This window comes from Labrus bergylta, chromosome 9 (genome assembly GCF_963930695.1).
Source record: "Labrus bergylta chromosome 9, fLabBer1.1, whole genome shotgun sequence".
NCBI lineage: Eukaryota > Metazoa > Chordata > Actinopteri > Labriformes > Labridae > Labrus > Labrus bergylta.
Window position 1 is genome coordinate 18,002,236 of NC_089203.1, and position 22,865 is coordinate 18,025,100.

A 22,865-nucleotide genomic window follows, 5' to 3' on the forward strand; every position below is an offset into this window, starting at 1 on the left:
GTTTCAATCATTCCCCACAGAAGAGAAAACAAGGCCGCAGACTTGACAATCGCAGATGTGTGTGAATGTGGGATGACTGTTTGTGTCACAAGTAGGATTCCCAGTTAAATTTGGTCACTAGACATTTGATCAATGTCTTCAAATAGTCGGTAAAAAACTGTAAACTGTAAATAAACTGTGAACCAGTTTGAAATCCTTTCAAGTGTGGCCACAGACGTTCAAACGTTTGTTCAACTTAAAAATGTGCACCAGGACCTTCAAGCTGTTCATCAGAGGTTTTTTGCCCTGCAAGTGACAATGGCTATAACAGCCTCCTGGTCCACAGGTTTTGTCCATTTAGACAAAAAAAAAAACCTTGACTATAGGATGGATTGCCATGACATTTGGTATGCACATGTTACAGGTTTCAAAAGTAGGTACCTCAGTAACGAAGGATTTTGGTTCAATGCTGTTGAATTCCTGGAAAACACAGGTGAAAGGTTCAGAGGAATGAAGACCTGAACCATGCATTTCACTCCCCAAATGTCATGTCGTTTGTTACACAATCGCAAAAACACAAATATGCAAAACTTTCCATTGGGCATTCATGTCTCTTTTTACATGTCCATTGTTTAACTCACTGTCCGTGTTGTTGCACTAAAGTCCATCCGTATGGTTTCTCCTCTAACACACTCTTAAAGTGCATCTTTTCAACATCAATACTGTGTTAATGGATAAATTAAATCAACCAAGAGTTACACTAAACACTAACTACTAGTCCTTAAACCACTATTTCAATATAAGACTGTTCTTACCAAGGAAATCAAATATGTCACATATGGGGAATAAAAAAAAACAAAATAACCATTTGGTTTGATTCCACAAAACTCAAAAGTTACACCTTTCATTTTAACTAGGCTAAGTACTGCCATTAATACAAATCCGAATCAGAACTAGGCTACTTTATTAATCCCAGAGGGAAATTCGGTAACTGTAACTACATCTCATATGAACACTACGCGCAAAAACCAAAATGTAGCCTATGTCAAGCGTTCAGGACCACAGCTTTAAATAAAGTGCTTTACAATGTATACAATCATTTTAACAGTGTGTTCAAAGCCCATTGAAATGTAAACATCATATGTAGATCTTAAACTCGTAAGAAAACACTGAAGTCTATCACCAAACCTCAACACATTAATGCTACAATTAGTTAAGCTTAAAAGGTACAATGTGTGGTTTTCACAGTTTAGCCTACATACCTGGAAAATACAGGTGAAAGGTTCAGAGGAATCAATGAAGACACGAACCATTCATTTGTCTTCCCAAAGTTCCTCTGGGGACCGGGCGGAAACCCTCGCAGTAAGACACCTGGACGCGACACACCTTCGCTCATTAGTTCCTCTCTTCTCTTTCCTCATGTATTAAGAATCCATCTCACATAAAATGTATAATAAATCACTTTGGTTCTCTGTCTCAACATTCAAGTTTTTTCTTTTTGCAAAACAGCAAAAATAGTGGTTTAAGTAATAGTAATATTAATAAATAATAATACCAAAAATACATGTTTTAGATAAACAGACACACACACACCTGCTCCCTCAATGAGAAAATTTGCTTGGAAACAAATACCTGAAAATCTATCATGAGAATAGTTATGCTGTGGGCAACTTGTGTTTTTGACCTTGATGTTGGACTGTCGCACAGCTACCACACAAATAACTAACCATGCTGCGGATCTGATTTAGTTTCTCCTATTCGTCCTTTGACCCACAGCTGTGCTGAAGGTCATTGCAGAAGTGTCTTTATTTAGTCGTGTGTGTTGTTTCTCAGTCTTTTACTCTGCTTGTTAAAATTGAAGTCTGGTATTCAAAGGGGACAGTATATCCGGCTCATTGTTGTACATTTAGGTGAGAGGCGTGGATGTGACCGGCCCTCCATTCACCTTGTTGGGCAGGGGTCTGGGAAAAACATTGTGAACTGGTTTATATGGGGGGGAGGGGAGGGGGGGGATCTTTGTACCAAATCAGTGTATGATTGCATTTCAAGCTGCACAGATTCAGTTGGTTCCCGGATGTTTTTTTAAAAGTAATTTCCGAGGATCCCTGACTTAATCAACAGCCATTTAATAATGATAATTTTTTCTGCAGCTCAGACTGTGGAAGTGTGCAACAAGGGAGATGGGATTTTTTTTTTTTTTTTTAGATAAATGCCATTGTGTAATCAAGAGGAAAAACAGACTGTACAGTGGGTGTGGTGCTTGAATCATATAGCATTTCTGATCATAAGAATCAAAGGTCCTTCCTCTTTTTTTTCTGAGAAATTGAATTTTTTTGTATTTTTTCCTGTCAGTTCTGGGTCTAAGGATAGATGGCAACACTTTACAATATTTACTCATTCTGTGACTCATATCCGCCTTTCTGTTCTTCTGTTAACAGATTTACGTTTCACGCGTAAACCTGAGATCCTCTTCTGATCACAGAATAATACCAAGGAGTTTTCCAGAAATGACATCATTAATTCAAATGCTTTTTTTATTCATGGTTTGATTTCCCACATTGTGACTACTGGCTTTTTGTCTCCATTTAAATAATCTCAAGGTCATAGGGTGGAAAAGTTCTCAAAATATTTTCTTATATGTGATCTGAAAAATATCATAGGTACAAGAACTTTCGGCATAATGCACCAAATCTTATTCATCATATGCAGAAAGTATCCCTTTGCAATCTTATATTATCATAGAATATTTGTATGTTTTTCTTTTTCTATGTACATGTAAAAACCTTTTGAAACTGATTGTCAATGTGAAGCCAGTTTAAGATCAGTGTTGCGTATTCCCAGGAGATAAAGCTCCTCTGCTTCCTCCCACTGTGACGACACACTTTTCCTATCAAAGCATAGGACGTTTTATTCCTTTTACAGCGAATTAACCTGATTTGGTTTACTTAGTCTATGAAACCTCTTGTGAACTAGCTTAACTTCATTGTAAGCCTTTACACAAGATAAGTACTGTAGGTTTATGCCTCCATCGCTTAAATTTGAATCAGTCGGATGTTGTTGCAAACTGTGCCAACCAAAAAAAAGTTTGCTTTTTGTAAATCTGAGGGTGTAAGTATTAAAAATGTGTAGCTGTCCTTTTACTTCTAAAATGTTCATGTGTCTTAAATTGTCTTTTCATGTTACACAGAGAAAAAGCAGGGTGCAATGCATTGATTTGAAGTTTAAAAATAAATAAATGCAGATAAAGTCAAGCACAGAGGATCAAAAGTCTGTCTTTTTTAATTTTTATTTCATGATTCTGGCTTCTCTTTCATCATAAGTTTCCTCTCCATCTCACTGATAGAAACAGTCACTCTTGGGCTGCGGTGCCACCTCTGATGTCAAGGAAACAGGATTTAATTTGTGGAACCACAAACGTCACCTCCAGTACAGTAGCCTATCATTTTAAAGTACTTTCCATTTTATGATTCCTAATACGTCTTTACAGTTCAAAAGGAAATGTGGTGCTCTTTCCTCCACCACATTTGACAACTATAGTCACTGTATGCTACTTCTACTTCTTTGACTTGAATAAAGGAGAGATTTGATAAACTCTGTTCAAGGCTGTGCTCAGGCAAAGTGTTGTGAAGACAGACAGTCCTCATACTCATACCTCTGTGGAAAAACACTGTGTGTAGTTTTAGAAATACATATCTTTTTGTTACCGGAAGAAAAGACAGTCACATCACCCCCTCCCCTCTCCAACATCCTTCCCTTGTTTGTTTGTATCTCATATTCTGGAAATAGTCAGTGGTTGTTGATATGTTTTTGGGTGTAGTGTTAGCCGCTCACCTTACAGTAAACACTAACACTAAATCCTCTGAGGACAAGTGGAGACAGTCCAACCTGCCCTCTGGTCCCCTCTGACACACCCAGTGTGCCGGTAAGCAGGGGTGGAGGTGGGGGGGCACGGCGCCCTCAGAGGAAGCCCTGTGTTGCGTCCTCCTGTCGTGACTAGGATGATTAAGAGTTCCTTCCTCTACAGAAACAGACAGGCTGCCGACACTTTGTCGTGGACAGGACATGAGTCTCTCAAAGTCTGAGGAGCCGTAGAGGGGCAAAGCACTGACCACTGAGTCTGAACCAAACACCCCTTCCAACTGAGGTTTAATAATGCAAACAGGATTATGGAAAAAGGAAACAGGACATTTAGTTGGGTCCGAGGCCTTTGGCACAACTTTCTTGTGCCAGTTGTTCCAAACATGGGAGCCCTCTAAGATAAATGTAGGTCTTGAGATGACTGGCGGGCGGCTGTGGCTCAGTTGGCAGAGTAGTCGCCTCTCAACCGGAAGGTCAAGAGTTTGACCCCCAGCTGAGCAACATGTCTGATGTGTCAGTGGGCAAGACACTTAACCCCGCATTGCTCCCGCTGCTTCGTGGCGGTGCATGAACGGATTAGTGTTGTACATACTCTCATATGTACGTCGCTTTGGATAAAAGCGTCTGCTAAGTGAATTGTAGAATTGTAGACTGAATAGGATGAGTGGTCAAACATTTTTCAACCACAAATTTGCTCCTCATTGTGAATTACTGTAACATTTTAAAGACTTCATGCCACCCAAACATAAAAAAATTCTACAACCATGCAATAAAAACACCAATCTTTGGTAGTTATGCTAACACAATATTTCAATGTAACTCTCCTTTAAGACTGATTTCAAGGCTCACCAGCAAAAATAACTGGGACAAGCATTAGTTCCCAAATCCGCTGAACTATGAGATTTACTTAACAGGCAACACATTCTTTCAAAGAAGTCAGCTGAGGGGGTTTTATATTTGAGCTTTCTTTTGTTTGGGGTAGAGTAGTAGAAAGATCGGTTTTATTCTAAATGGGTGAAGCCATTAAAAAAAAGTTTCTCCGGTGTGGCTTTTATTTGAATTAAGGACACTTTAATTACATAGTTTTTGCTTTTACAACAGTTAGTTCTGACCAAGTATTCTGATTGGACAAGATGCCTTCAACGGGTGCTGATGTTGAGTACAACAGCACTGGGACTTGTCACTTTGTTTCACTCCAGCTCAGTTCTGAATACAGTTACACATAACAACAGATTGTTTGTTTGGATTGATTAAGCTATGACTTCTGAATCACATACTGAATCATGACTGAATCATACTGATATATAAAAGCAGTATCACACTCAAGGTTGTTCTGTAGGCCTATATTTGAATATCGGCACAATATGAATATCTTCAGCACTTGGCTTACAGCCGATGACTGAATCACAGCCGTGCTGACATTAAATACAACAGAACTCTCTGTCGTGTTTTATTGCTTAAACAAATCACAACAAATAAAAACTTGCTTCGAAATGTTTATATCCCTACAAGAGTCTCCAGCTGGCCTAGCTTTATGAAGCTGTACAGTTGTAAAGAAAGACAAACTTTACAAAATAAATACAAGTTTAACCTGATCATTTCACTTAAAAGAACGAAGAAGAAGAAGATATACTTTATCGATTCTGCAAGGGGAAATTCAGTTTATACACTATTATAGTGCGATGCTACACCACCTCAGCAGTACCCAGGAAGTGATCTGGCACCTCTCCAGCTATCAGACTGAGCTACTGCCACCCCGATACTCAGGGAATCAACAAAGTTCAAAAACTGTAGAGTAATTCATGGAATCATTTTGGGAAACATTACCCTAAATCCCAAATGTGGACGTTATCATGGCGTTAGAGGAAAAGTCAGTTGGATCATCAGGCTTAAAGTTACACCTCCTGGAAGGAATGTTGAATCGATGTCTATTCAAGCATCATAAACGCCGCTTTGCAGTTTAATTTAAGACACAAATAAATTAAAGTGCATTCCTCTTATCTTAGAAAAAACAAAGAGTCAAAACTGAGAGTAATGTATAAATATATAGATCTTTATTCATTTATGAACTTCATATGCTCAGTTTACAGTGTTGGGGAACATTACTTCATTCAATCTAATTTATCACACTACATAAACAAAACAGAAAAAGATCATAGGATGGTTTGAGCTGCTGCAGGTGGTTTTACTTTGTGGTTATGTATGAAGAAATGCAATACACTTTAAATACATTTATCTAAGGAATATTGTGATATCAGTAACCATGACATTTAAGAACATATACCTATTTCATAAAAACATGACTGATGATGTTAGGCTGGTAAGAAATAATACAACGAATACTGTAAATGTTAATTTTACTATTGTGTACTTTAGGTTAAAGTTAAATAAAATTTTTAAAAAAAAAACATCAAAACATATTTATCACATGTCACCCTCAACACTGTTTACAATAATATAACTTTAGAGTACAAAAACTATACTTGATATAAAGCATCAGTGCATCACTTCCTCTCCTCACCATTTACAAGACAAAACATTTGGAAACACACTGGGGTTCATTCTGTCCACTTTAGACTGTAGTTTACTCACTAACAAATACTGTTTCCTTTTCTTCTTCAGATAAAGGGTTGGTCCACACTACTTTCAATACATCTAGAAAACAAATACAATGCTGAAAATGCTGTTAGAAAGAGGAGATGTTTCATTTGAAACAGAGCACAGTGATGCCATCTTACACATGGAGAGGTTTTTTCTTAGCCTGCCCTGCAAGCTTTACCAACCCATTGCAAGGGCGGAGAATCAACATTAGGTGTTTCTGCAGGAACACAATCCCTCTGCTAAACTAGAAGGGAATACAGCAGCACCAACAGCACACACATCTGGAGTGAAATATTGAGGACATTGCATGTTGATATCAGGAAGACTAAGCTTGTAGACCTATCTGTGAACTTAAAAAATATGAGCCAAAACAACATAATAATTAAAAAAACAATTAATTAGTAGCAGTGTTTACAGGCTAAATAAATACACAATTTCTTTAACTAGTGCTTTTTGAATAAACAGGTCCTATGAATGTCTAACCTCATGTTTCTAACTTTATATTTTTTACTCATACAAATAAACAAATCGGACTTCTTCTTACTTCAAACTAAACTAAACAGTCTTTGAGCTTCTTCATCAGGAGGAGGACTCACTTAGAGTGATCGAGCTGTTATGTTCACTCTGACCCTGTCTGGTCTTACACTCAGCTCCACCCTCTGTCCCAGTTAACCTCCATCAAACTATGACTTTCAATCACCTGGAGAGCTTTAAAACACATCCACTGCTACGTGACGGAGCACTCCAGGGTCAACCTGAGAGAATCAACCTTATAAATGTTTTACAGGAGCACCAAGAACATGGGATTCTTTCATAATCAATAAACAATGTTTAAAACATCCTAATTCTCGTTTGAGTTGATCTTTAGCCTTACTATAACGGTCAAACAAGCCACATTACAAGAATAGCTTCTCTAACTGCACTCCCCCACTAATTATCAAATTTTCACTTTTAAAATACATTTGAAACACATTAGGCCAGAGCAATCCTCCTTTTTTTTTCTGGATGTGATTCTTCATCACCAAAGGTTGGAGTTTACTCAGGTCTGTTGTTCAGTGGGAATCATTGTAGTCTTTTTTTCACAGTAGTTAAAAGAAATACCTGAGCCAGTTTTCACCTGTTTGATACATCACAGTGAATGTTGGAGGGACCAGCAGCATTAAGATCAGCCTATACCTGAAAACTGGAGGGGAATCAACAGACTGCAGGTTTCCTTTAAAAGGACACAAAACGCCCTGGAAGCTAGAAAATCCAGAAGTAACAGTTGATGGGCTTCTTTGAGAGACAGCTTGTGTGTCCTCTCAAACTTCTCTACAGAATAGTCTAGAGACAAGAGTCAGAACAGGATGGAAACAAAGTGAAGGCCTGGAGGACACCAGGCAGGTGCTTTAGGGGGCGGAGCTTGAGGTTACACAGGCGGGGTGGAGTAGCGCACCACATAGTTGTAGTCAGGCGGTGGGCTGTGACACTCCAGGGCCGAGTCGTCCAGCACTGAGTCATCCAGACTGAAGTCCAGATTGGGGATGGTCGATGAGTACTTCTCCTTCTCTGTGTCGCTCAGCACAGACTCTTTACTCTTACTCACTGCCTTCATCCTAAACACAAAGAGAAAGAGCTTAAATATAACAGAGACATAGCTCCTACCACACAACTCCAGTCATAACAACAAAACAAATAATTCACTAACATTCTTTAAAAACTGTCCTCAAATTATGAAACAATCAGATTCATAATTACTATTTAATTAAGACTAATGCTTTTCTACCGTTACTCAAATCACTAAAGGACTAATACGTAACCATTTTAAATCGAAAGTTCAGAAAGTAAATGAAAATTATCACCAGATTATGAGACCGTATATCTGAGTTTGAGCTTTTCATTTTTTCAGCCTTTAACTATAAATAAGATTTTTTAAATTTAAAAACTGAAAATCAGGAGATGCATTTTCAAGACGAGATGATCACAAACCATAAGAAAAGGACCCAAATCTTCTCACAGGAACTTATCTCAAAATTCAATCCTATCCTCAGTATGCATTCACAAAATATTCAAACTTCTCTTAAATCATTATGATTGGAAAAATGTTTGTGTGAACAGTTTGTATAGAATAGTTGCAGTTATTAAGGGTAAGCTGAGTAATTTATTACGCATCATATCATTACATTTTCTTTCCTCACAACTGAACCCTCAATAGGGAGCTGTTCTGATATTATTTGAAGTAAGAAATGCCCCTCGTGAAGCTGTGCAATCAGTCAAACCTTTCCTTATTCAAATATGATGCAATCAATCATGCAGGGCTTTTCTGCTTCATTTGGCCCTCAGAATATGAGTAATTGCCTCTTATTGTCTTTGGACGTTGCTAAGGGTTTCCCAAGCTCCTCTCTTGAGGCCAAGGGGTCAACGCCCAGCGGGGGAAGTGACGCCGCTGTACTGGAATGTTGATCTGGTGAATAACCACCTGGTAAACTAGGCATCAAAATAGTCAACAATAGTACAGTGTTGCCATGCCAATGCCAGGCACAAGGTTGGGCCACAGGAAACATGAGGAGTCAGGGTAATATCCCTTTAATCCTGAGATGAAACGATGACCATCATCATTGTTTTCAAGTTGTATTTTTTTAAATAAAAAACAAGGTTGTATTAGTTTTACATGCTACATATGAAAAATCATCAGGCTAACGATGTGCTCAATGCTGAGGGAGCAACAGGTGGACCTCAGTTAAACAAAAGGAGCACAGTACTATAGCTGCAGGGGGAGGGACCTTTTCAACCCTCCTAAGTTCAGAGGTGGTGGCGGTGATTGAGCTGCTGCCCAGCAAGTGATTCGTGCCATCAAAATGTCGATCATTCTCAACATGCCAGGACTGATTCACGCTGAGGCTCTGATGACACAAGCAGTGCTTTTGGCCAGTATCGTATCCTCCATTTCAAGTTTTCAGATCTGAATGACAACTGTAAGCAAGTGTCTATTAAACTGAGGCTTGATTTACCTTTTGTGCTTCACAAACCTTCTAAGTGTGCAAATTGTTGACATGTTACCTCAACTTGTATGTACCTTACCCTCCTCAAAGGAACAGAGATTTGGGAAATTTGAAGATCAGCTTTCGGAAAAAAAACATAACTGCTGTAACTCCTTTAAATCGTTTGGAGCCAATTTATTTTCAGGGTATATTAATAGCTGCTATGGTGTGCAGGTAAAAGTATAAAAACCACAAGGTTAAGAGTGTAATTACTCAGGTCAGAGGTTTAAACCTGTAAATTACTCCACTGAGCTGCAGTAAGCTTTAGGACACCTACAGAGACGCTCATAAGAAAAAAGATTTACTGAAATTCCACTTGATCCTCAAATAACCTCTGAAGTGAGAGAGTACATACTGTCTTTTTTGAGATTTTAACGTACTCGCCCTGGCAGGATGCAGGATATTAAAGTCATCTAATGATCCACAGGATTTTTGGAGTAAAGACTTCAGGCCGAGGTCACTCCTTTCAGATTATGTGTGTTTCTTAGGTAGCATTGCTTTATACCAGACAGCCATGACTCATATGTTAAATCCATCTGGGAGGTACCTCATTCAGGACTCTCTTCGTGAAAACAAAGAGGTTTTAGTGTTTGCTCTTAAAACTGAAAAAGCTCAAGTGAAGCATCCACTCTGCTTTTGTGCTCAGTCCTTTACTTTGTCACCTTCAAGCTTTTCCCTGCCCACTTCGCCTTTGTCCCTCATGCATGGCTTCACCAGAAAAAGGGAAAACGAGCCACTGACGTCTTTTTAAGGCAAAAGAAACTTGTGTGTGTGTGTGTGTGTGTGTGTGTGTGTGTGTGTGTGTGTGTGTGTGTGTGTGTGTGTATGTATGACAGTTATTGTGTCTACATTCCAGCACAGAGGGGAGGTTTCCAAGCTGATTTTGTTTTGGCTCTTCCAGTGTGATTGTGTGTGCTTGCTTGTCCCGTGCAGGTCGTGTTGATGGTTGTTTTAAGGTGTAGTGTACTTACGCCAAAGCCATAATGCTAAGAGGTCGGCTTGCCAGAGACTCCAGGCGCTTCAGAGTCTTCATGTTGTCAGAGGAGAGGCCCATCCCACTGTCTGAGTGACCGCCCTGATGATGATGTCGAGACAGAGAGTGAATCATTAAAACCCTGAATGCCAGCTTTGCCTCTTTGCTATTTGAGTTGATTTTTTTTTATTTGTAAGAGTGGAATTCTATGTTTGAAACCAGCCTTACAAGGTGCTTAACATGTTAACAGCATGAAATATATACAGTACATAACAAAGAATGTCATGGAATAGTCTGCATGATGAAAATAAGTGAAACATGACAAACATCATAAAATCATTAGTTCAAAACGTCTTTAAAACTTTTATCTTTAAAGATGAATGTTAGGGCAAATATTTATCTGCACTTCATACTTATCCACCTAGCCATAACAATGCCAGATACTGCTACAATAATGCAAGACTCAGCTGATAAGATAGTGAGTGGGACTACCCTATCAAAAAAAATGCACCAACAGTGTCTTTGGTGATATTTGAGATGATTAGAAAGAAAGACTGAAAAGACTATAAATGACCAGTTAATTAGTTAAATCTATTGTACATTCAGTTGTTAGGTCTTTGAAGGCAGCAAGCGAGCAGTGCTGGTCCGATGTTTTTTAAATTTTAAATAAAAAGATGGTTATAGAATCAAACTGAATGATGTCTGGTGAAACAGGCCTGGCCTCGGCAGGGCCCAGGTCATTTGTTTCTGCTTTAGTTTCAGAGTGAATAACTCACCTCGTGGCTCTCATTTGTCCCATGCTCCATGGTTACCTCATCAAAGGTTTTCACACTAGCAGGACGGATCTTAATGTTCCTGGTGAGAAAATATTTCTTGTGTAAGTCTCATGAAAACCCTAAAATGTTATTTTTTTTCTGCTCACAGAATCCATTTGATAACACTAAAGCCCAGAGCAAAGTTCAGCACAAAAGAAAGCAGGAACATAATCACCCAAATCAACAATGTGCGGCATCTCTGACGTTTTCCTTTGAAACCACACCTTGTTTACTTTCCATTTCACAGTCTGAAACGAGCGCTTCATTTAGCCTAAGGAGTAACTGTCATTACTTCTTTCGACACCTTCTCAATAAACACTCTGGTGGACCTGTGAAAACCCAAGAGCTCTTTAAATATTGTGTTAAGTGGACATAAACCTTGAAGCTGGCTCTTTGGTTTTGGGTGGAATTCCTCATAGAAGCCACAATACTGAAAGCTCTGTGGACATCAAGCTGATGTGTGTATATTTCTTATCATTTGTAAATCAGAACTCTCATTGTCCTCAGGTCAGACATAAATGTTCTCCTGGTTGAGTTTAGTCTGAGTGCTACAGGAACACCAATTGTTTTGGATATTATTCAGAGCAAATGTTTTTAGGAATTTCCTTTTCAAAACAGACCATCAATAGTCTGAGGACAGGTTTGCATGTTTTTAAGAAAAGGTGATTTATTTCTTAGAGGAGTTTTAAAGATATGAGCCGAAAAGGATTCAAGACACTAGAGCTGGGTGTCGTTCTTTTGTTACAACAATCCTCTGTTCATTAATATCATAACAGACTGATTGGCACTTATTTCACAGTTCAAATAGCAAAAGAAAAAATCAGTCCAGCCACTGTGGCAATATCAGTAATATCAGTAATGCAGTAAACTGCATGTGGTTCATTTTAACCTACCAAGCAGATCAGAAAGGCAAGGCAAGTTTATTTATATAACACATTTCAACAACAAGGCAATTCAAAGTGCTTCACACAAGACATCAAAAGCATCATGACAGAGGAACGAAAAGAAAATTTGAAAATCACTGAAATGATTAAATCTGAAAATATGTTCAAATAAAAATAATTCAAATGAAATTAATTGAAATAAATCAAGTAAAAATATAAAAAGAGTTAAAAGTTACAGTGTAGAGTTAAAATTTAAAATCGTATTAAAATTGTTTAATGAAAGGCAGCTGTAAACAGGTGTGTCTTCAACCTTGATTTAAAAGAGCTGAGAGTTTCAGCAGACCTGCAGTTTTCTGGGAGTTTGTTCCAGATATAGGGAGCATAGAAACTGAACGCTGCTTCTCCGTGTTTGGTTCTGACTCTGGAGACAGAGAGCAGACCTGTCCCAGACGACCTGAGCAGTCTGGATGGTTCGTAATTAATCAGGAGGTCACTAATGTATTTTGGCCCTAAACCATTAAGTGCTTTATAAACCAGCAGCAGGATTTTAAAGTCTATTCTCAGACAGACTGGGAGCCAGTGTAAAGACCTCAGAACTGGACTGATGTGATCCGTTTTCTTGGTTTTGGGTGAGGACTCTAGCAGCAGCGTTCTGGATCAGCTGCAGTTGTCTGACTGATTTTTTTGGCAGACCTGTAAAGACACTGTTACAGTAATCAAGACGACTGAAGATAAAAGCATGGACAAGTTTTTCCAGGTCCTGCTGGGACATAAGTCCTCTAATTCTTGATATGTTCTTCAGGTGATAGTAGGCTGATTTTGTAATTGTCTTAATGTGGCTTTTAAAATTGAGGTCTGAGTCCATCACTGTGCCCAGATTTCTTATATGGTCTGTGGTTTTGAGTCTTACTGACTGAAGCTGATTGCTGACTCTTAGTTGCGCCTCCTTTGCTCCAAAAACAACAACCTCAGTTTTGTCTTTGTTTAGCTGGAGAAAGTTTTTGCACATCAACTCATTGATTTGCTCTATGAGTTTACCCAGTGCTTTAATGGGACCATGGTTGCCTGGCGACATTGTAATATATATTTGTGTGTCGTCTGCGTAGTTATGATAACTTATTTTATTGTTTTTTATAATCTGAGCTAGTGGGAGCATGTAGACGTTAAACAGAAGAGGCCCCAGGATGGAACTTTGTAATTTTTGTTTGCTCAGATTTGAAGTTACCTGTAGACACAAAGAAGTCCCTGTCCTTTAAGTAGGATTCAAACCAGTTTAGTGCTGTGCCAGAAACTCCCACCAAGCTTTCCAGTCGGTTGAGTAATATATTGTGGTCAACTGTGTCGAACGCAGCACTGAGATCAAGTAAAACTAAGACTGAGGTTCTGCCACTGTCTGTGTTTTAACAGATGTCATTAAACACTTTAACCAGAGCTGTCTCAGTGCTGTGATTTTGTCTAAAACCTGACTGGAAGACATCGAAACAGTCGCTCAATGTCAAGAAGGTATTTAACTGTTGAAAAACAGCTTTTTCGATTATTTTACTTAAAAAAGGAAGATGGTTTACAATTTGTAACGGATCTGGAGCCATGACTTGGGAAACTTTTTTGAAAAAACCTGTTTGCAGAATATCAAGACAGCAGGAGGAGGAATTTAATTGTTGTATAATGTCCTCCAGGTTTTTAAGGTTGATTTGATTAAATTGTGTCATGGTGCTTAAGTTGGTTTTAAATGGACACAGCACATATCCTGATCCTGATGATGAGTTTCTGACAGTTTGTCTAATTTTCTGGATTTTTTCAGTAAAGAAGGTGGAAAATGTATTACAGGCCCTGGTAGAATGAAAAGAAAGAACAACACGAAAACTGTGTTCTTATTGTATTTAAGAGAAACATTCGTTGGGTGGCAAAATAAGAAATGAGCATGTTAGAAATTAATGTCAGGTAAGTTTTTGTATCAATCCAATAAACAATAAGCATAATTCTCACCAGTTGTTCCCAGAGTCACGGTGTGAAGCGGGTCGTGTTGACGTCTCCTCTGATTGCCCTGTGCTGGATGGATCTCCCACCTTAGACAGTAGAGCTGTGTTTATGGGAATGTAGTGCTTCCCCTCCTAAAAAAACAAACAGAAGATGTAAGAGCACAGATATTTATACTTCCATGATGCTCAATACACAGAAAAACTTAAGTAGGTCACCGCTGTGTGCATGGCACGCTACACAAACGTAGAGTTCTACAGGTTGTGGCGAGCAGCCAAAGAAACTAAGGTCATGCCTAATAAATCCAACACAATGTTCATGAAGTTGATGGAGGAGGCAGAAACCATGACCAGCCTTCCTGCATTGTAACAATAGCGTTATTTATAAGAACCAACCCCTCCTTTCTGTCCAGACTGAACTGTTTCTCATGAAGCTAGATTTCACAGACTCATTTGCATAGGAACATATCGTAGTTTTTCATTTTATGTGGTGTGCACCCTTATCTATATCTCTGAGTAAGTCACTGGATGTAGACCGTGTACAGTCCAGTATGCTATTAGCAAAGGAAACATGAATCATTTTGTCTGTGAGCTTATCTGTCTGTTGTAAAGGAAAACATGGTCAAGAAGCCTATCCTCATCAGTTACTTGAAGTGGAAACATGACTATGGGCTTCTTGTAGATCTTGATGATTGAAAACGATCTCTCGTTGCTCCAGCCAGTTTCCTGTCATCAGTGATTGTTGAGACTAAGTGCTTAACTTTCTTAAATTCACAGCTTTTTCAAAATCATTTTGTTATCCTTTCACTAAGCTGAAGTGATGTTCTAAGCTGAAGTAGCATATTAAGTCAAACTGGATATGATACTATAAATATTCTGTGGTGACAGCTGAAGTATATTGTATGTTGATTAGGAATAGAGGTCTTTAAGAGTCCACCTAATCAGAAACAGACGAATGAAAAACAAAACTAAATCTTTCTTTTCTTACATTTCAGATTCTCTGTTTCCACTCGACATGTTCTCCTTCCCTGGTAATTACGGCAAAGGATGTGATTAGAGCACGCTGCTGCTTCAGTTAAATGGTTAATGGCTGGCTGTTGCACTGTTATCTGTTATAATGTAAAAAGTAACATTATACTGTGACTTGTGCTGTGAGAACTCAAAATGCTGCAGTGAAAAGGGCCAGTTGGACTCTATGTCAGGTGAATAAATACATTTGGATGGTAATCAAAAACAGATTTCTCATCTTGTGCATGTTTGTTGTCCTGGTTTGACCAAAGAGCAGCCTAACAATCTGCAGACTCACAACAGTTTGAGACATTTCACAGTGTTCATACCAGACATTGTTATGCCACATCACACTAACAAATACACTGTTTTTCCATGGGCTTTGAAGTGTGGTTCCTTTTACAAGACTGATGGTGCCTTTTCAAAGAGACCCAAGTGTTTGTGTTGAATGTTATTTCCTCTCACAGTTACTCTAAGCACACCCTTGGGTCAGACGCCACTCTGGATCTTCTATAGGCTGCAGGACTCAGACGAGCAACGCTTCTTCCAGAATATATGCAGGATTTTTGATTCTTTCTGTAGAATTAAATGACTAATATACCGCTAAGTCACATATAGTAACTATTTAAGGAAATATGTGGGTTATTTAACTCGAAACAGGAATTAAGACTTGGTCACATCGATCATTTTTAGTTTGAGGTACAGCAGAGCTGAAATACTGTTCATAATAAAACGTTTATTTATTAACTGTTAAAACAAAACAGTAACAAACTTTGAAACTCAACTTTGATTTTTGTTTGGTGTGCTCAAACAGTACACTCTCTCTTGTCATCATACCTGTTGCACACTGGCCTGAAGCAAATCTCCCAGCATTTCTACCAGCTCAGTGAAGGTTGGTCGCTCCTGTGGCTCCCCCTGCCAGCAGTCCAACATGGTCTGATATCTAAAAGAAAACACACACCCATGACCAACTGCAAGATAGACACATGCAAACCTTCAGCATACTGCATGGACAATTATAATACTAAACACCAAGAACAGCTTACTGTATTTATATGTTCTTTAATTGAGCCACCACATCTGGTTCACCTCTTAAATCGACTGTCACCTAAAATATCCATGCACACCCTGTTCTCTATTTTCAGGTGATCCTAACTGAACCTTTGGGGCTGTATCTGGTTCTCTTCTGGTCCTTGGTGGGAAGACCAGGGAGAGCTCACATCCTAGCTGAGGTCTCTGACAAGCTGTCAGGGTTTTTGCCCATGTGGGAAAACTCAGAGACTCTATGTGAGTTTCCATAACGCAATCTGTCTCATTTTGAGGGGGAATTTAGAAACAGAGCACCACTGCTGTTGTTTAAATTACAAATACAGCATGTCGTTGATTGGGACCGGTTGGTGATGGATCCCTGTCTTGTTTTTGTTTCAGAAACCACTTTCACAAAATAGAAACTTAGGTTTTATGTAAGTAGAACCATTATGAATCCACTTTTGGCATCAAATTCAGTTAATCTGAAGTTTGAGTTAAAAAAAAACAATGGTGTGTTGCTGTTGCATTTAACCCCCTCTCCATCTCTTTTCTCTGCTGTGATACTTGTCCAGGTGGTAGCATTCCTAATGTGGAGACAGGATGTGGAGATCAAGATCACTTCCTTTATTCATGGCATTGATGAGGTGGGGGGGTGGCGGGGTGGGGGTGTGGGGGGTGGGGGGGTTATAACACATTGTATGACTGCACAATTTAAACCACATTTCCTGCCTGCAATAAATAGCCTTCCCCGCATGTTCCATGTCTTGGGGTAGTGTGGTGTTTTTGAGTGAGGAGAATATTGTAGATCTGAGCTACTTTGTCTGGTTGGGCAAGTATGGTAGGATGGGAAATGAGCATCCTTTTTATTGTCCTCCCACTCCCTGGGCAGCATCCACGAAATTCCTCTGCAATGCAAGAGGCCGGGGGATCTTATTAACAGGCTGAAGAGAACATTCCTGATGAATCACTGTTGCAGTGGCACAAATTATTTGCTTGACACTGCCTGCAACCTCTTGTGCTTCTTTTAGATCTTAGATTACGAGTGGGATGAGGGGTCAAGATGTCAGAACTTGGGTTTACAGACACTTGATCAAATACAGACCTCTGCAGGGGATCAGTGGAATTCACCCCACTGACTAGATTTCTATGCATCCCTTTTTTTGAAAAAAAGATTTATTTTGGGCTTTTCATGCCTTTAATGCAGAGAGAGGACAGTGGATAGAGTTGGAAACCAGGGAGAGAAAGTGGGGAATGACATGCGGAGAGGGGCCACATAAGTGGAAGTGAACCTGGGCCTACCGCTTGAGATGAGAGTCTCAATACATACGCGCGCCCTAACCATTGCGCCACCAGCGCGCCCCTATACATCCCTTTTTTAACTAGTATCAGTAGGTTTCACCTGCGGCAGGCCTCACAGCCATTAGCATGCAAAATATATAATATGCACTTCTACTTTTGTCAGTGTACTAGCTGTACGAGATGAGAAGTAGGAGAGATTCTTGGCACCAGCAGGTCTGCATCTACAGATCTACTGCTCTGACTGAATACTACAGTCTGGTTTGGATTTTCTGAATCCTTTCCAATCACTGTCTCCTTTGCAAAGATGATAAATTCATTCAGTTAGTTTTACTTGGCACAAGCTGCTTTAAAACACAGGACCTTTAGATACCACATCATTATTAAGCAGGAGTGCAGCATTACATTTTCAAAACACATTACATTTGTGGACTATATGAGTCCCTTTAAATGAAAACCAGACACAACGTGAGCACATATGTTGGAGAAAGACTCAGGGCTCAGACTGTGAGGGCTGGTTCTGGGTTGGCTGCACATTTTGACAGAAGTATTCTTATTAAAAAAAAAAGTTTGTCTAGCTGCATCACTGATTGACAGCACTGATACCAAAGAGGAGGACCCTCTGGTCTCCCACAGATATTTATGTCCAGCACCATCTACCAACCACTGTTCAAAAAAACCTGCAGTCTCTGGCTCTCCTCACTGGGGGAACGTGGGCTCCAGACATCCAGTTACATCTGCGCTCCTGTCAGTCAGAAAATTCTTTAAAGCCCCAAGCTCGCCGCGGCAGAACTTATCAGTAGCTAATGTTTCTTCCAGCAACATTCAGAGTAGGATTACCCATGATTCTTATCAGGCACCCCTGATCTGCTGGTGAAACCACAAAGCCGGAGAAAGATACAATTTCTCCCCTTAGCTGTGTATTGGTATGGGAGCCCCTGACTGACTGCCTTTATGTTCTTGGCCTTCCTTAAGAAATGTTTGTTTTCTCAAATAAAATAACATGCATTCAGTGTTGCATTTTCCATTTTATAAAAAGATATACAGGAATATGCTCCAAAACAAAGTTCTACTTCACTTTGTTCCTTTGAGGGGGACGGCATGTAGGACACATTCACTTTGATTCGTTTTTTGATGAGGTATATTTAATGGTAGTTCTCACATTTCAGAGGAAGAGTATTCTGGTGCTCTCATCCTGGTCCCTTCTTTCAGCCTGCAGCAAAATTCTTCGTCAATTTGGACCCCAGGGTACGGTGAGGCACCTGGGAGTGGAAAGAAAAGGTACTTGATATAAATCAACAATGACAAAGTCTGTGATTAATTATTCTTACTGGGACTACTATTTGGTTAAGTACTATTAAAGTCCCAATTCCATCTCAGAATGCTTAGAAATGGACAAAGAGATACTTTAAACAAATATTTTTAGTCTGTTACTGTAAATGTATTTTACCTTACATTTGATTTATGTATTGCGTTAATCTTATTGCACATCAAGTCTGCACAACTTAGTCCAATGCAATTACCAAATCATGCTGACTTATACAGAAACCTTCACACTTGTAAATATTATGTGACATCATTTTCTTCATAATGGTGCTCTCATCTAATCCTGTTGGGCATCTACATATAAAAACAAGCATTTAGATATTTAAACCCACAGAACGGAACTGTCTCACTTTCGGGTCACAGAGTGATCTGAAAAACACACTGGAGTTACCCTGAGACTTTTGACCTTCAAACATGATCGGGTTGCAAAGCTCACTTCTTTTGCCATTATTCTTGGTCATTTTGTATCCCTGTTTCCTGATTTATTTTGTTTCCGAGGCCATGGTAACACTACCCAGATGTGTAAGTGTTTCTTTAAGGGAAAATGTGGTGAGAACATGTCAAGAAGAGAAAAAAGGGAGAACTACAGCAAGAGAATAAAAGAGAAAGGTGTCATAATGACGTCACAGTTCTTTACATTGAAAGAATATACAATTTGACACACTTTCTTTAAACTGCAGTGGCTGACGACACAGCGTGGCAGTGTTTCAAAGGCAGCACAGTCAAAAAGTATACAATAGCAATACATCCCACTCTGTTTCCCTGTTGTTGTTTTTACACGTTCTCTTATGTTTCTCCTGCTTCCCATGGTGACATTTAAACATACAATATTTCATGTTGAGTCTTTCTATAGAAACGTGTGTCGAGCTCTGTGCCGCAGCGCCATGGCCGTCATGGACCAACATACAATGCTGTCTAAAAGGCTGAAGTGGTTTCACAGCAGGGAAACACTTTTACACTGACGCTGCTTGGTTACAGTGAGTTTGTGTTGCAGCTGGGAAGAATCGGATAACTTAAATAGGAGGTGTTCTCTCGCTTTTATGTCCCATGCCTGTGCTAAAAACCACGGTCCAACCTTACTAATGCTTTTTGCACGAGTGACATGAAAATAGTTTTTTTTTTCAGACTGACAATGCAAGCCCAGGCCTTTTGTCCCAAAGGTACTATTACACAGTGGAAGAAGACAGTTATTACTCCATGCATCTGGAGAAGCTCTACTCCCGGGGGGGGGGGGGGGGGGGGGGGCACCGAGCAGGTCTACCAGGCGCGAGCTCTCCTCTTACTAAACATCTCAGATAACAGAACTTTGTGTTCTTCTGAGACACCAGACTTGAGGCAAAATTGGGATACAATGAATGATTCCCACAGTAAATAATAGTAAATCCCAAATAGCAGTATTGACAGGGACATTTAAATGTATTTCTGTGTATAGATCCAAAACTTGGTTGTATTCAGCTGCTATCTGTCCAATCTATCCAGTCACTGATTCAAACCTATAACAGGATACCCTTTCATTGGAAAGTACTCAACTTCTCGTTACAAAGTAGGATCTGCTAAAAAAGTTTGAAGCAGTTTACTAAAAATAATTCTTTACTTTTGACTGACCTACCATTGGGTTGGATGCAAACAATTTAGGCCCTTTGTAGCTCTTAAAGTTACCTCCTGTTGCTTTGAAATCAACCTCAACCAACCCTGATCTGTCTGTAGCTGTTGACCATTTGATCTTACTCTTTATTCATAAGATAATTATTTCCTCCTGTATTGAACCCAAAAAGTAGTATTGGTAATGCTGGGACATGACACTTACCAAGAGAGAAGATCTCCCACATGAGAACACCGAAGGACCAAACATCGCTCTGAGTTGTGTAGACTTTGTCAAAAATCGCCTCAGGAGCCATCCACTTAAGCGGCAGTCTCGCCTGTGCAGGTATGGAGATAAAAAACTCATTTACTCTCTCATCTCAACTGTAGGGACTAATTACTCCGTCACATCTACAGAGAGTCTGTCCATTTAGACTAAGTTCCTAACTCAGCCTTGTAGGCAGGTTTCCCTTATCTATTACTCAAGCAAAAACGCTGCTCTCAATTATTTTTTGTGACATTTCCAGGGAGTGCTGATTTCATTCAGTCCTTGTTTTTTTTTCTGTAAAGTAAGTGGTAGCTTTTTTGTGTGTTATCAATTAATGAAAATACTTTAGAGCATTTTTTTCTGTAAGACATTCAAAACCAGAAAGCCTGAATAAGAGCTGTGATAAGTAACCCATGTAGACGTGCATTAACTTACATCTCCTTTGCGCACATAATCTGGGTCTTTGTAGATGTCTCTGGCAAGTCCAAAATCACAAATCTTCACAACGTTATTTTCAGAAAGCAGGATGTTCCGGGCAGCCAAATCACGATGAATGCACTATAACAAAGACGAAGAAAATTAATTTAACTGACGTAAATGAGTTCAAGTTTTTTTTGGCATTTAATTATCTTCACAACGGTACTCTGCGTGCTACAAAGACTGGCAGGCTGTGGAGCAACACATGTTCAAGTCATCAGTGATATTACAATAGGAGGTGATGTGGTCCATGTCCAGGCTATGAAATGGTCTGTAACAGGGTATTTATAACAACGGCTTCATTCGCTAATCATTCCTGTCCGGTCTGACCCTCAAAACTATGAATGACTTGACTAATTAATGGATTCTAGACTTTGTTTTAAATAAGACGAGTAACAGGGAGATGTTTACAGAAAAGGAAGAATGAGGTGTATTGTTTTAAAAGTAGCATAGTTACAACATTACATTTAAGTGAAGCCTAATGTTTAACTCTCTGTATTAACTGCATGCATCAACATTTTGATTTGTTAACTCTTTAAGATTTCAGATTATATCAGTTTGCTTCTACTTCAAGATTCTTGGCTGTCCTTGTTTAAACGCATTAAACAAGCACGAGTACTTTTACCAGTTAAATATGTAACTTTACTCAGAACAATGTTTACTGAATATACACTGCAAGTAGTTTTATATCTCTGTTGGTTTGGCTGAAGAAGAAAATACCTTGCGTGAAGCCAAGAACTCCATGCCTTTTGCAACTTGGAAACTGTAGCAAATTAAATCTTCCAATGTCAGGATTCTCTTATATAAATCCTCAGATTCTGCAAAACAAAAGAACGCAGATTAGTTTACATTGTATGTGCTTTACATTACCTCTAAATTTAGCAAAATATCCTCTCTAATCAAAGCAGGCAAGTTCAAAACAGCTCTCTACAGCTTAAAGAAATATCAAAAAGGACAAAGCCGTGATGATAGTTATGGGGAAACTGCTAAATTGGTTACAACACACCATCTTAACATCCATCCTGTCACGTAGTTTCCTCCTATACACACTGTCTTTCAAACTTCCTTTATCGATGAGAAATAAAACAAATTGCTATTTCCCCTTTTTCAGATGTCAGGTGAAACGTGTGTGTAAAGGCCTAGTGTGATGGTCGGGGGTCTGAGAGAGGAACTCATCAGGGAGTCCTTCTGCCGGCCCACCTGAGTAAACAGCTAATCAAACCAGAAATAACACGTCAGGAACAACATGGCCGACATGCCGTGCTGAAGCTAGAGCCTAAGAGAGGGGCTGCGCTCAGGTCAGGACAGGAAACAAACAGACGCCTGCCCCATTCTCAGTGGGGTGACAGTGGCTCCTGCTGCAGTGATTGTACTGCTAAACAGGAGAAGGAAACGTCCCATCAACCTCGACTGAAAAACAATCTGAAGGGAGCTTTTGGTTCCTCTGCAGGAGGGGTGGAGCAGAGCTGAGAGTAAGGGGGGGAGGGAGACGTCAGGAGGGACAAACAAAGGGTGGGGGTTGAATGGAAGCAAGACGTGCTTGGCCTTTACCTTCTTCCTCTTCCTCTGAGTCGCAGTAACTCTTATCTTCTATGAAGCCAGAACTGGCAGAGCTTCCGGTGCTGGCCACGCTCTCCAGCCGGCGCTTCATCAGCTCGCTCAGCTCGCAGCCCGATCCTGATGACACCACCTTACCGTCCTGGCTCTGACCAGCACACATAGGTCAAGTTTATAAGATGAGGTTAAATGCTGCATTATTGATGAAATAAACATT

At 39.6% G+C, this 22,865-nt stretch overlaps 1 protein-coding gene across 1 annotated transcript in view; it reads right to left on the reverse strand.

The window, feature by feature from the left end:
- Window positions 1–5,869: 5,869 nt before the first annotated feature.
- Window positions 5,870–22,865, reverse strand: part of kdrl (kinase insert domain receptor like) — a 43,028-nt gene continuing 26,032 nt past the window's right edge. The window contains exons 21-30 of the mRNA XM_020635793.3: window positions 22,643–22,796; window positions 21,812–21,909; window positions 21,050–21,172; window positions 20,573–20,684; window positions 18,602–18,701; window positions 15,952–16,057; window positions 14,117–14,241; window positions 11,208–11,286; window positions 10,430–10,533; window positions 5,870–8,033 (exon numbers count right to left, since the gene is read on the reverse strand). Of these exons, the coding sequence (XP_020491449.2) occupies window positions 7,847–8,033; window positions 10,430–10,533; window positions 11,208–11,286; window positions 14,117–14,241; window positions 15,952–16,057; window positions 18,602–18,701; window positions 20,573–20,684; window positions 21,050–21,172; window positions 21,812–21,909; window positions 22,643–22,796 (1,188 nt within the window). The 3' untranslated portion in view covers window positions 5,870–7,846. The remainder of the gene's footprint in view (window positions 8,034–10,429; window positions 10,534–11,207; window positions 11,287–14,116; window positions 14,242–15,951; window positions 16,058–18,601; window positions 18,702–20,572; window positions 20,685–21,049; window positions 21,173–21,811; window positions 21,910–22,642; window positions 22,797–22,865) is intronic.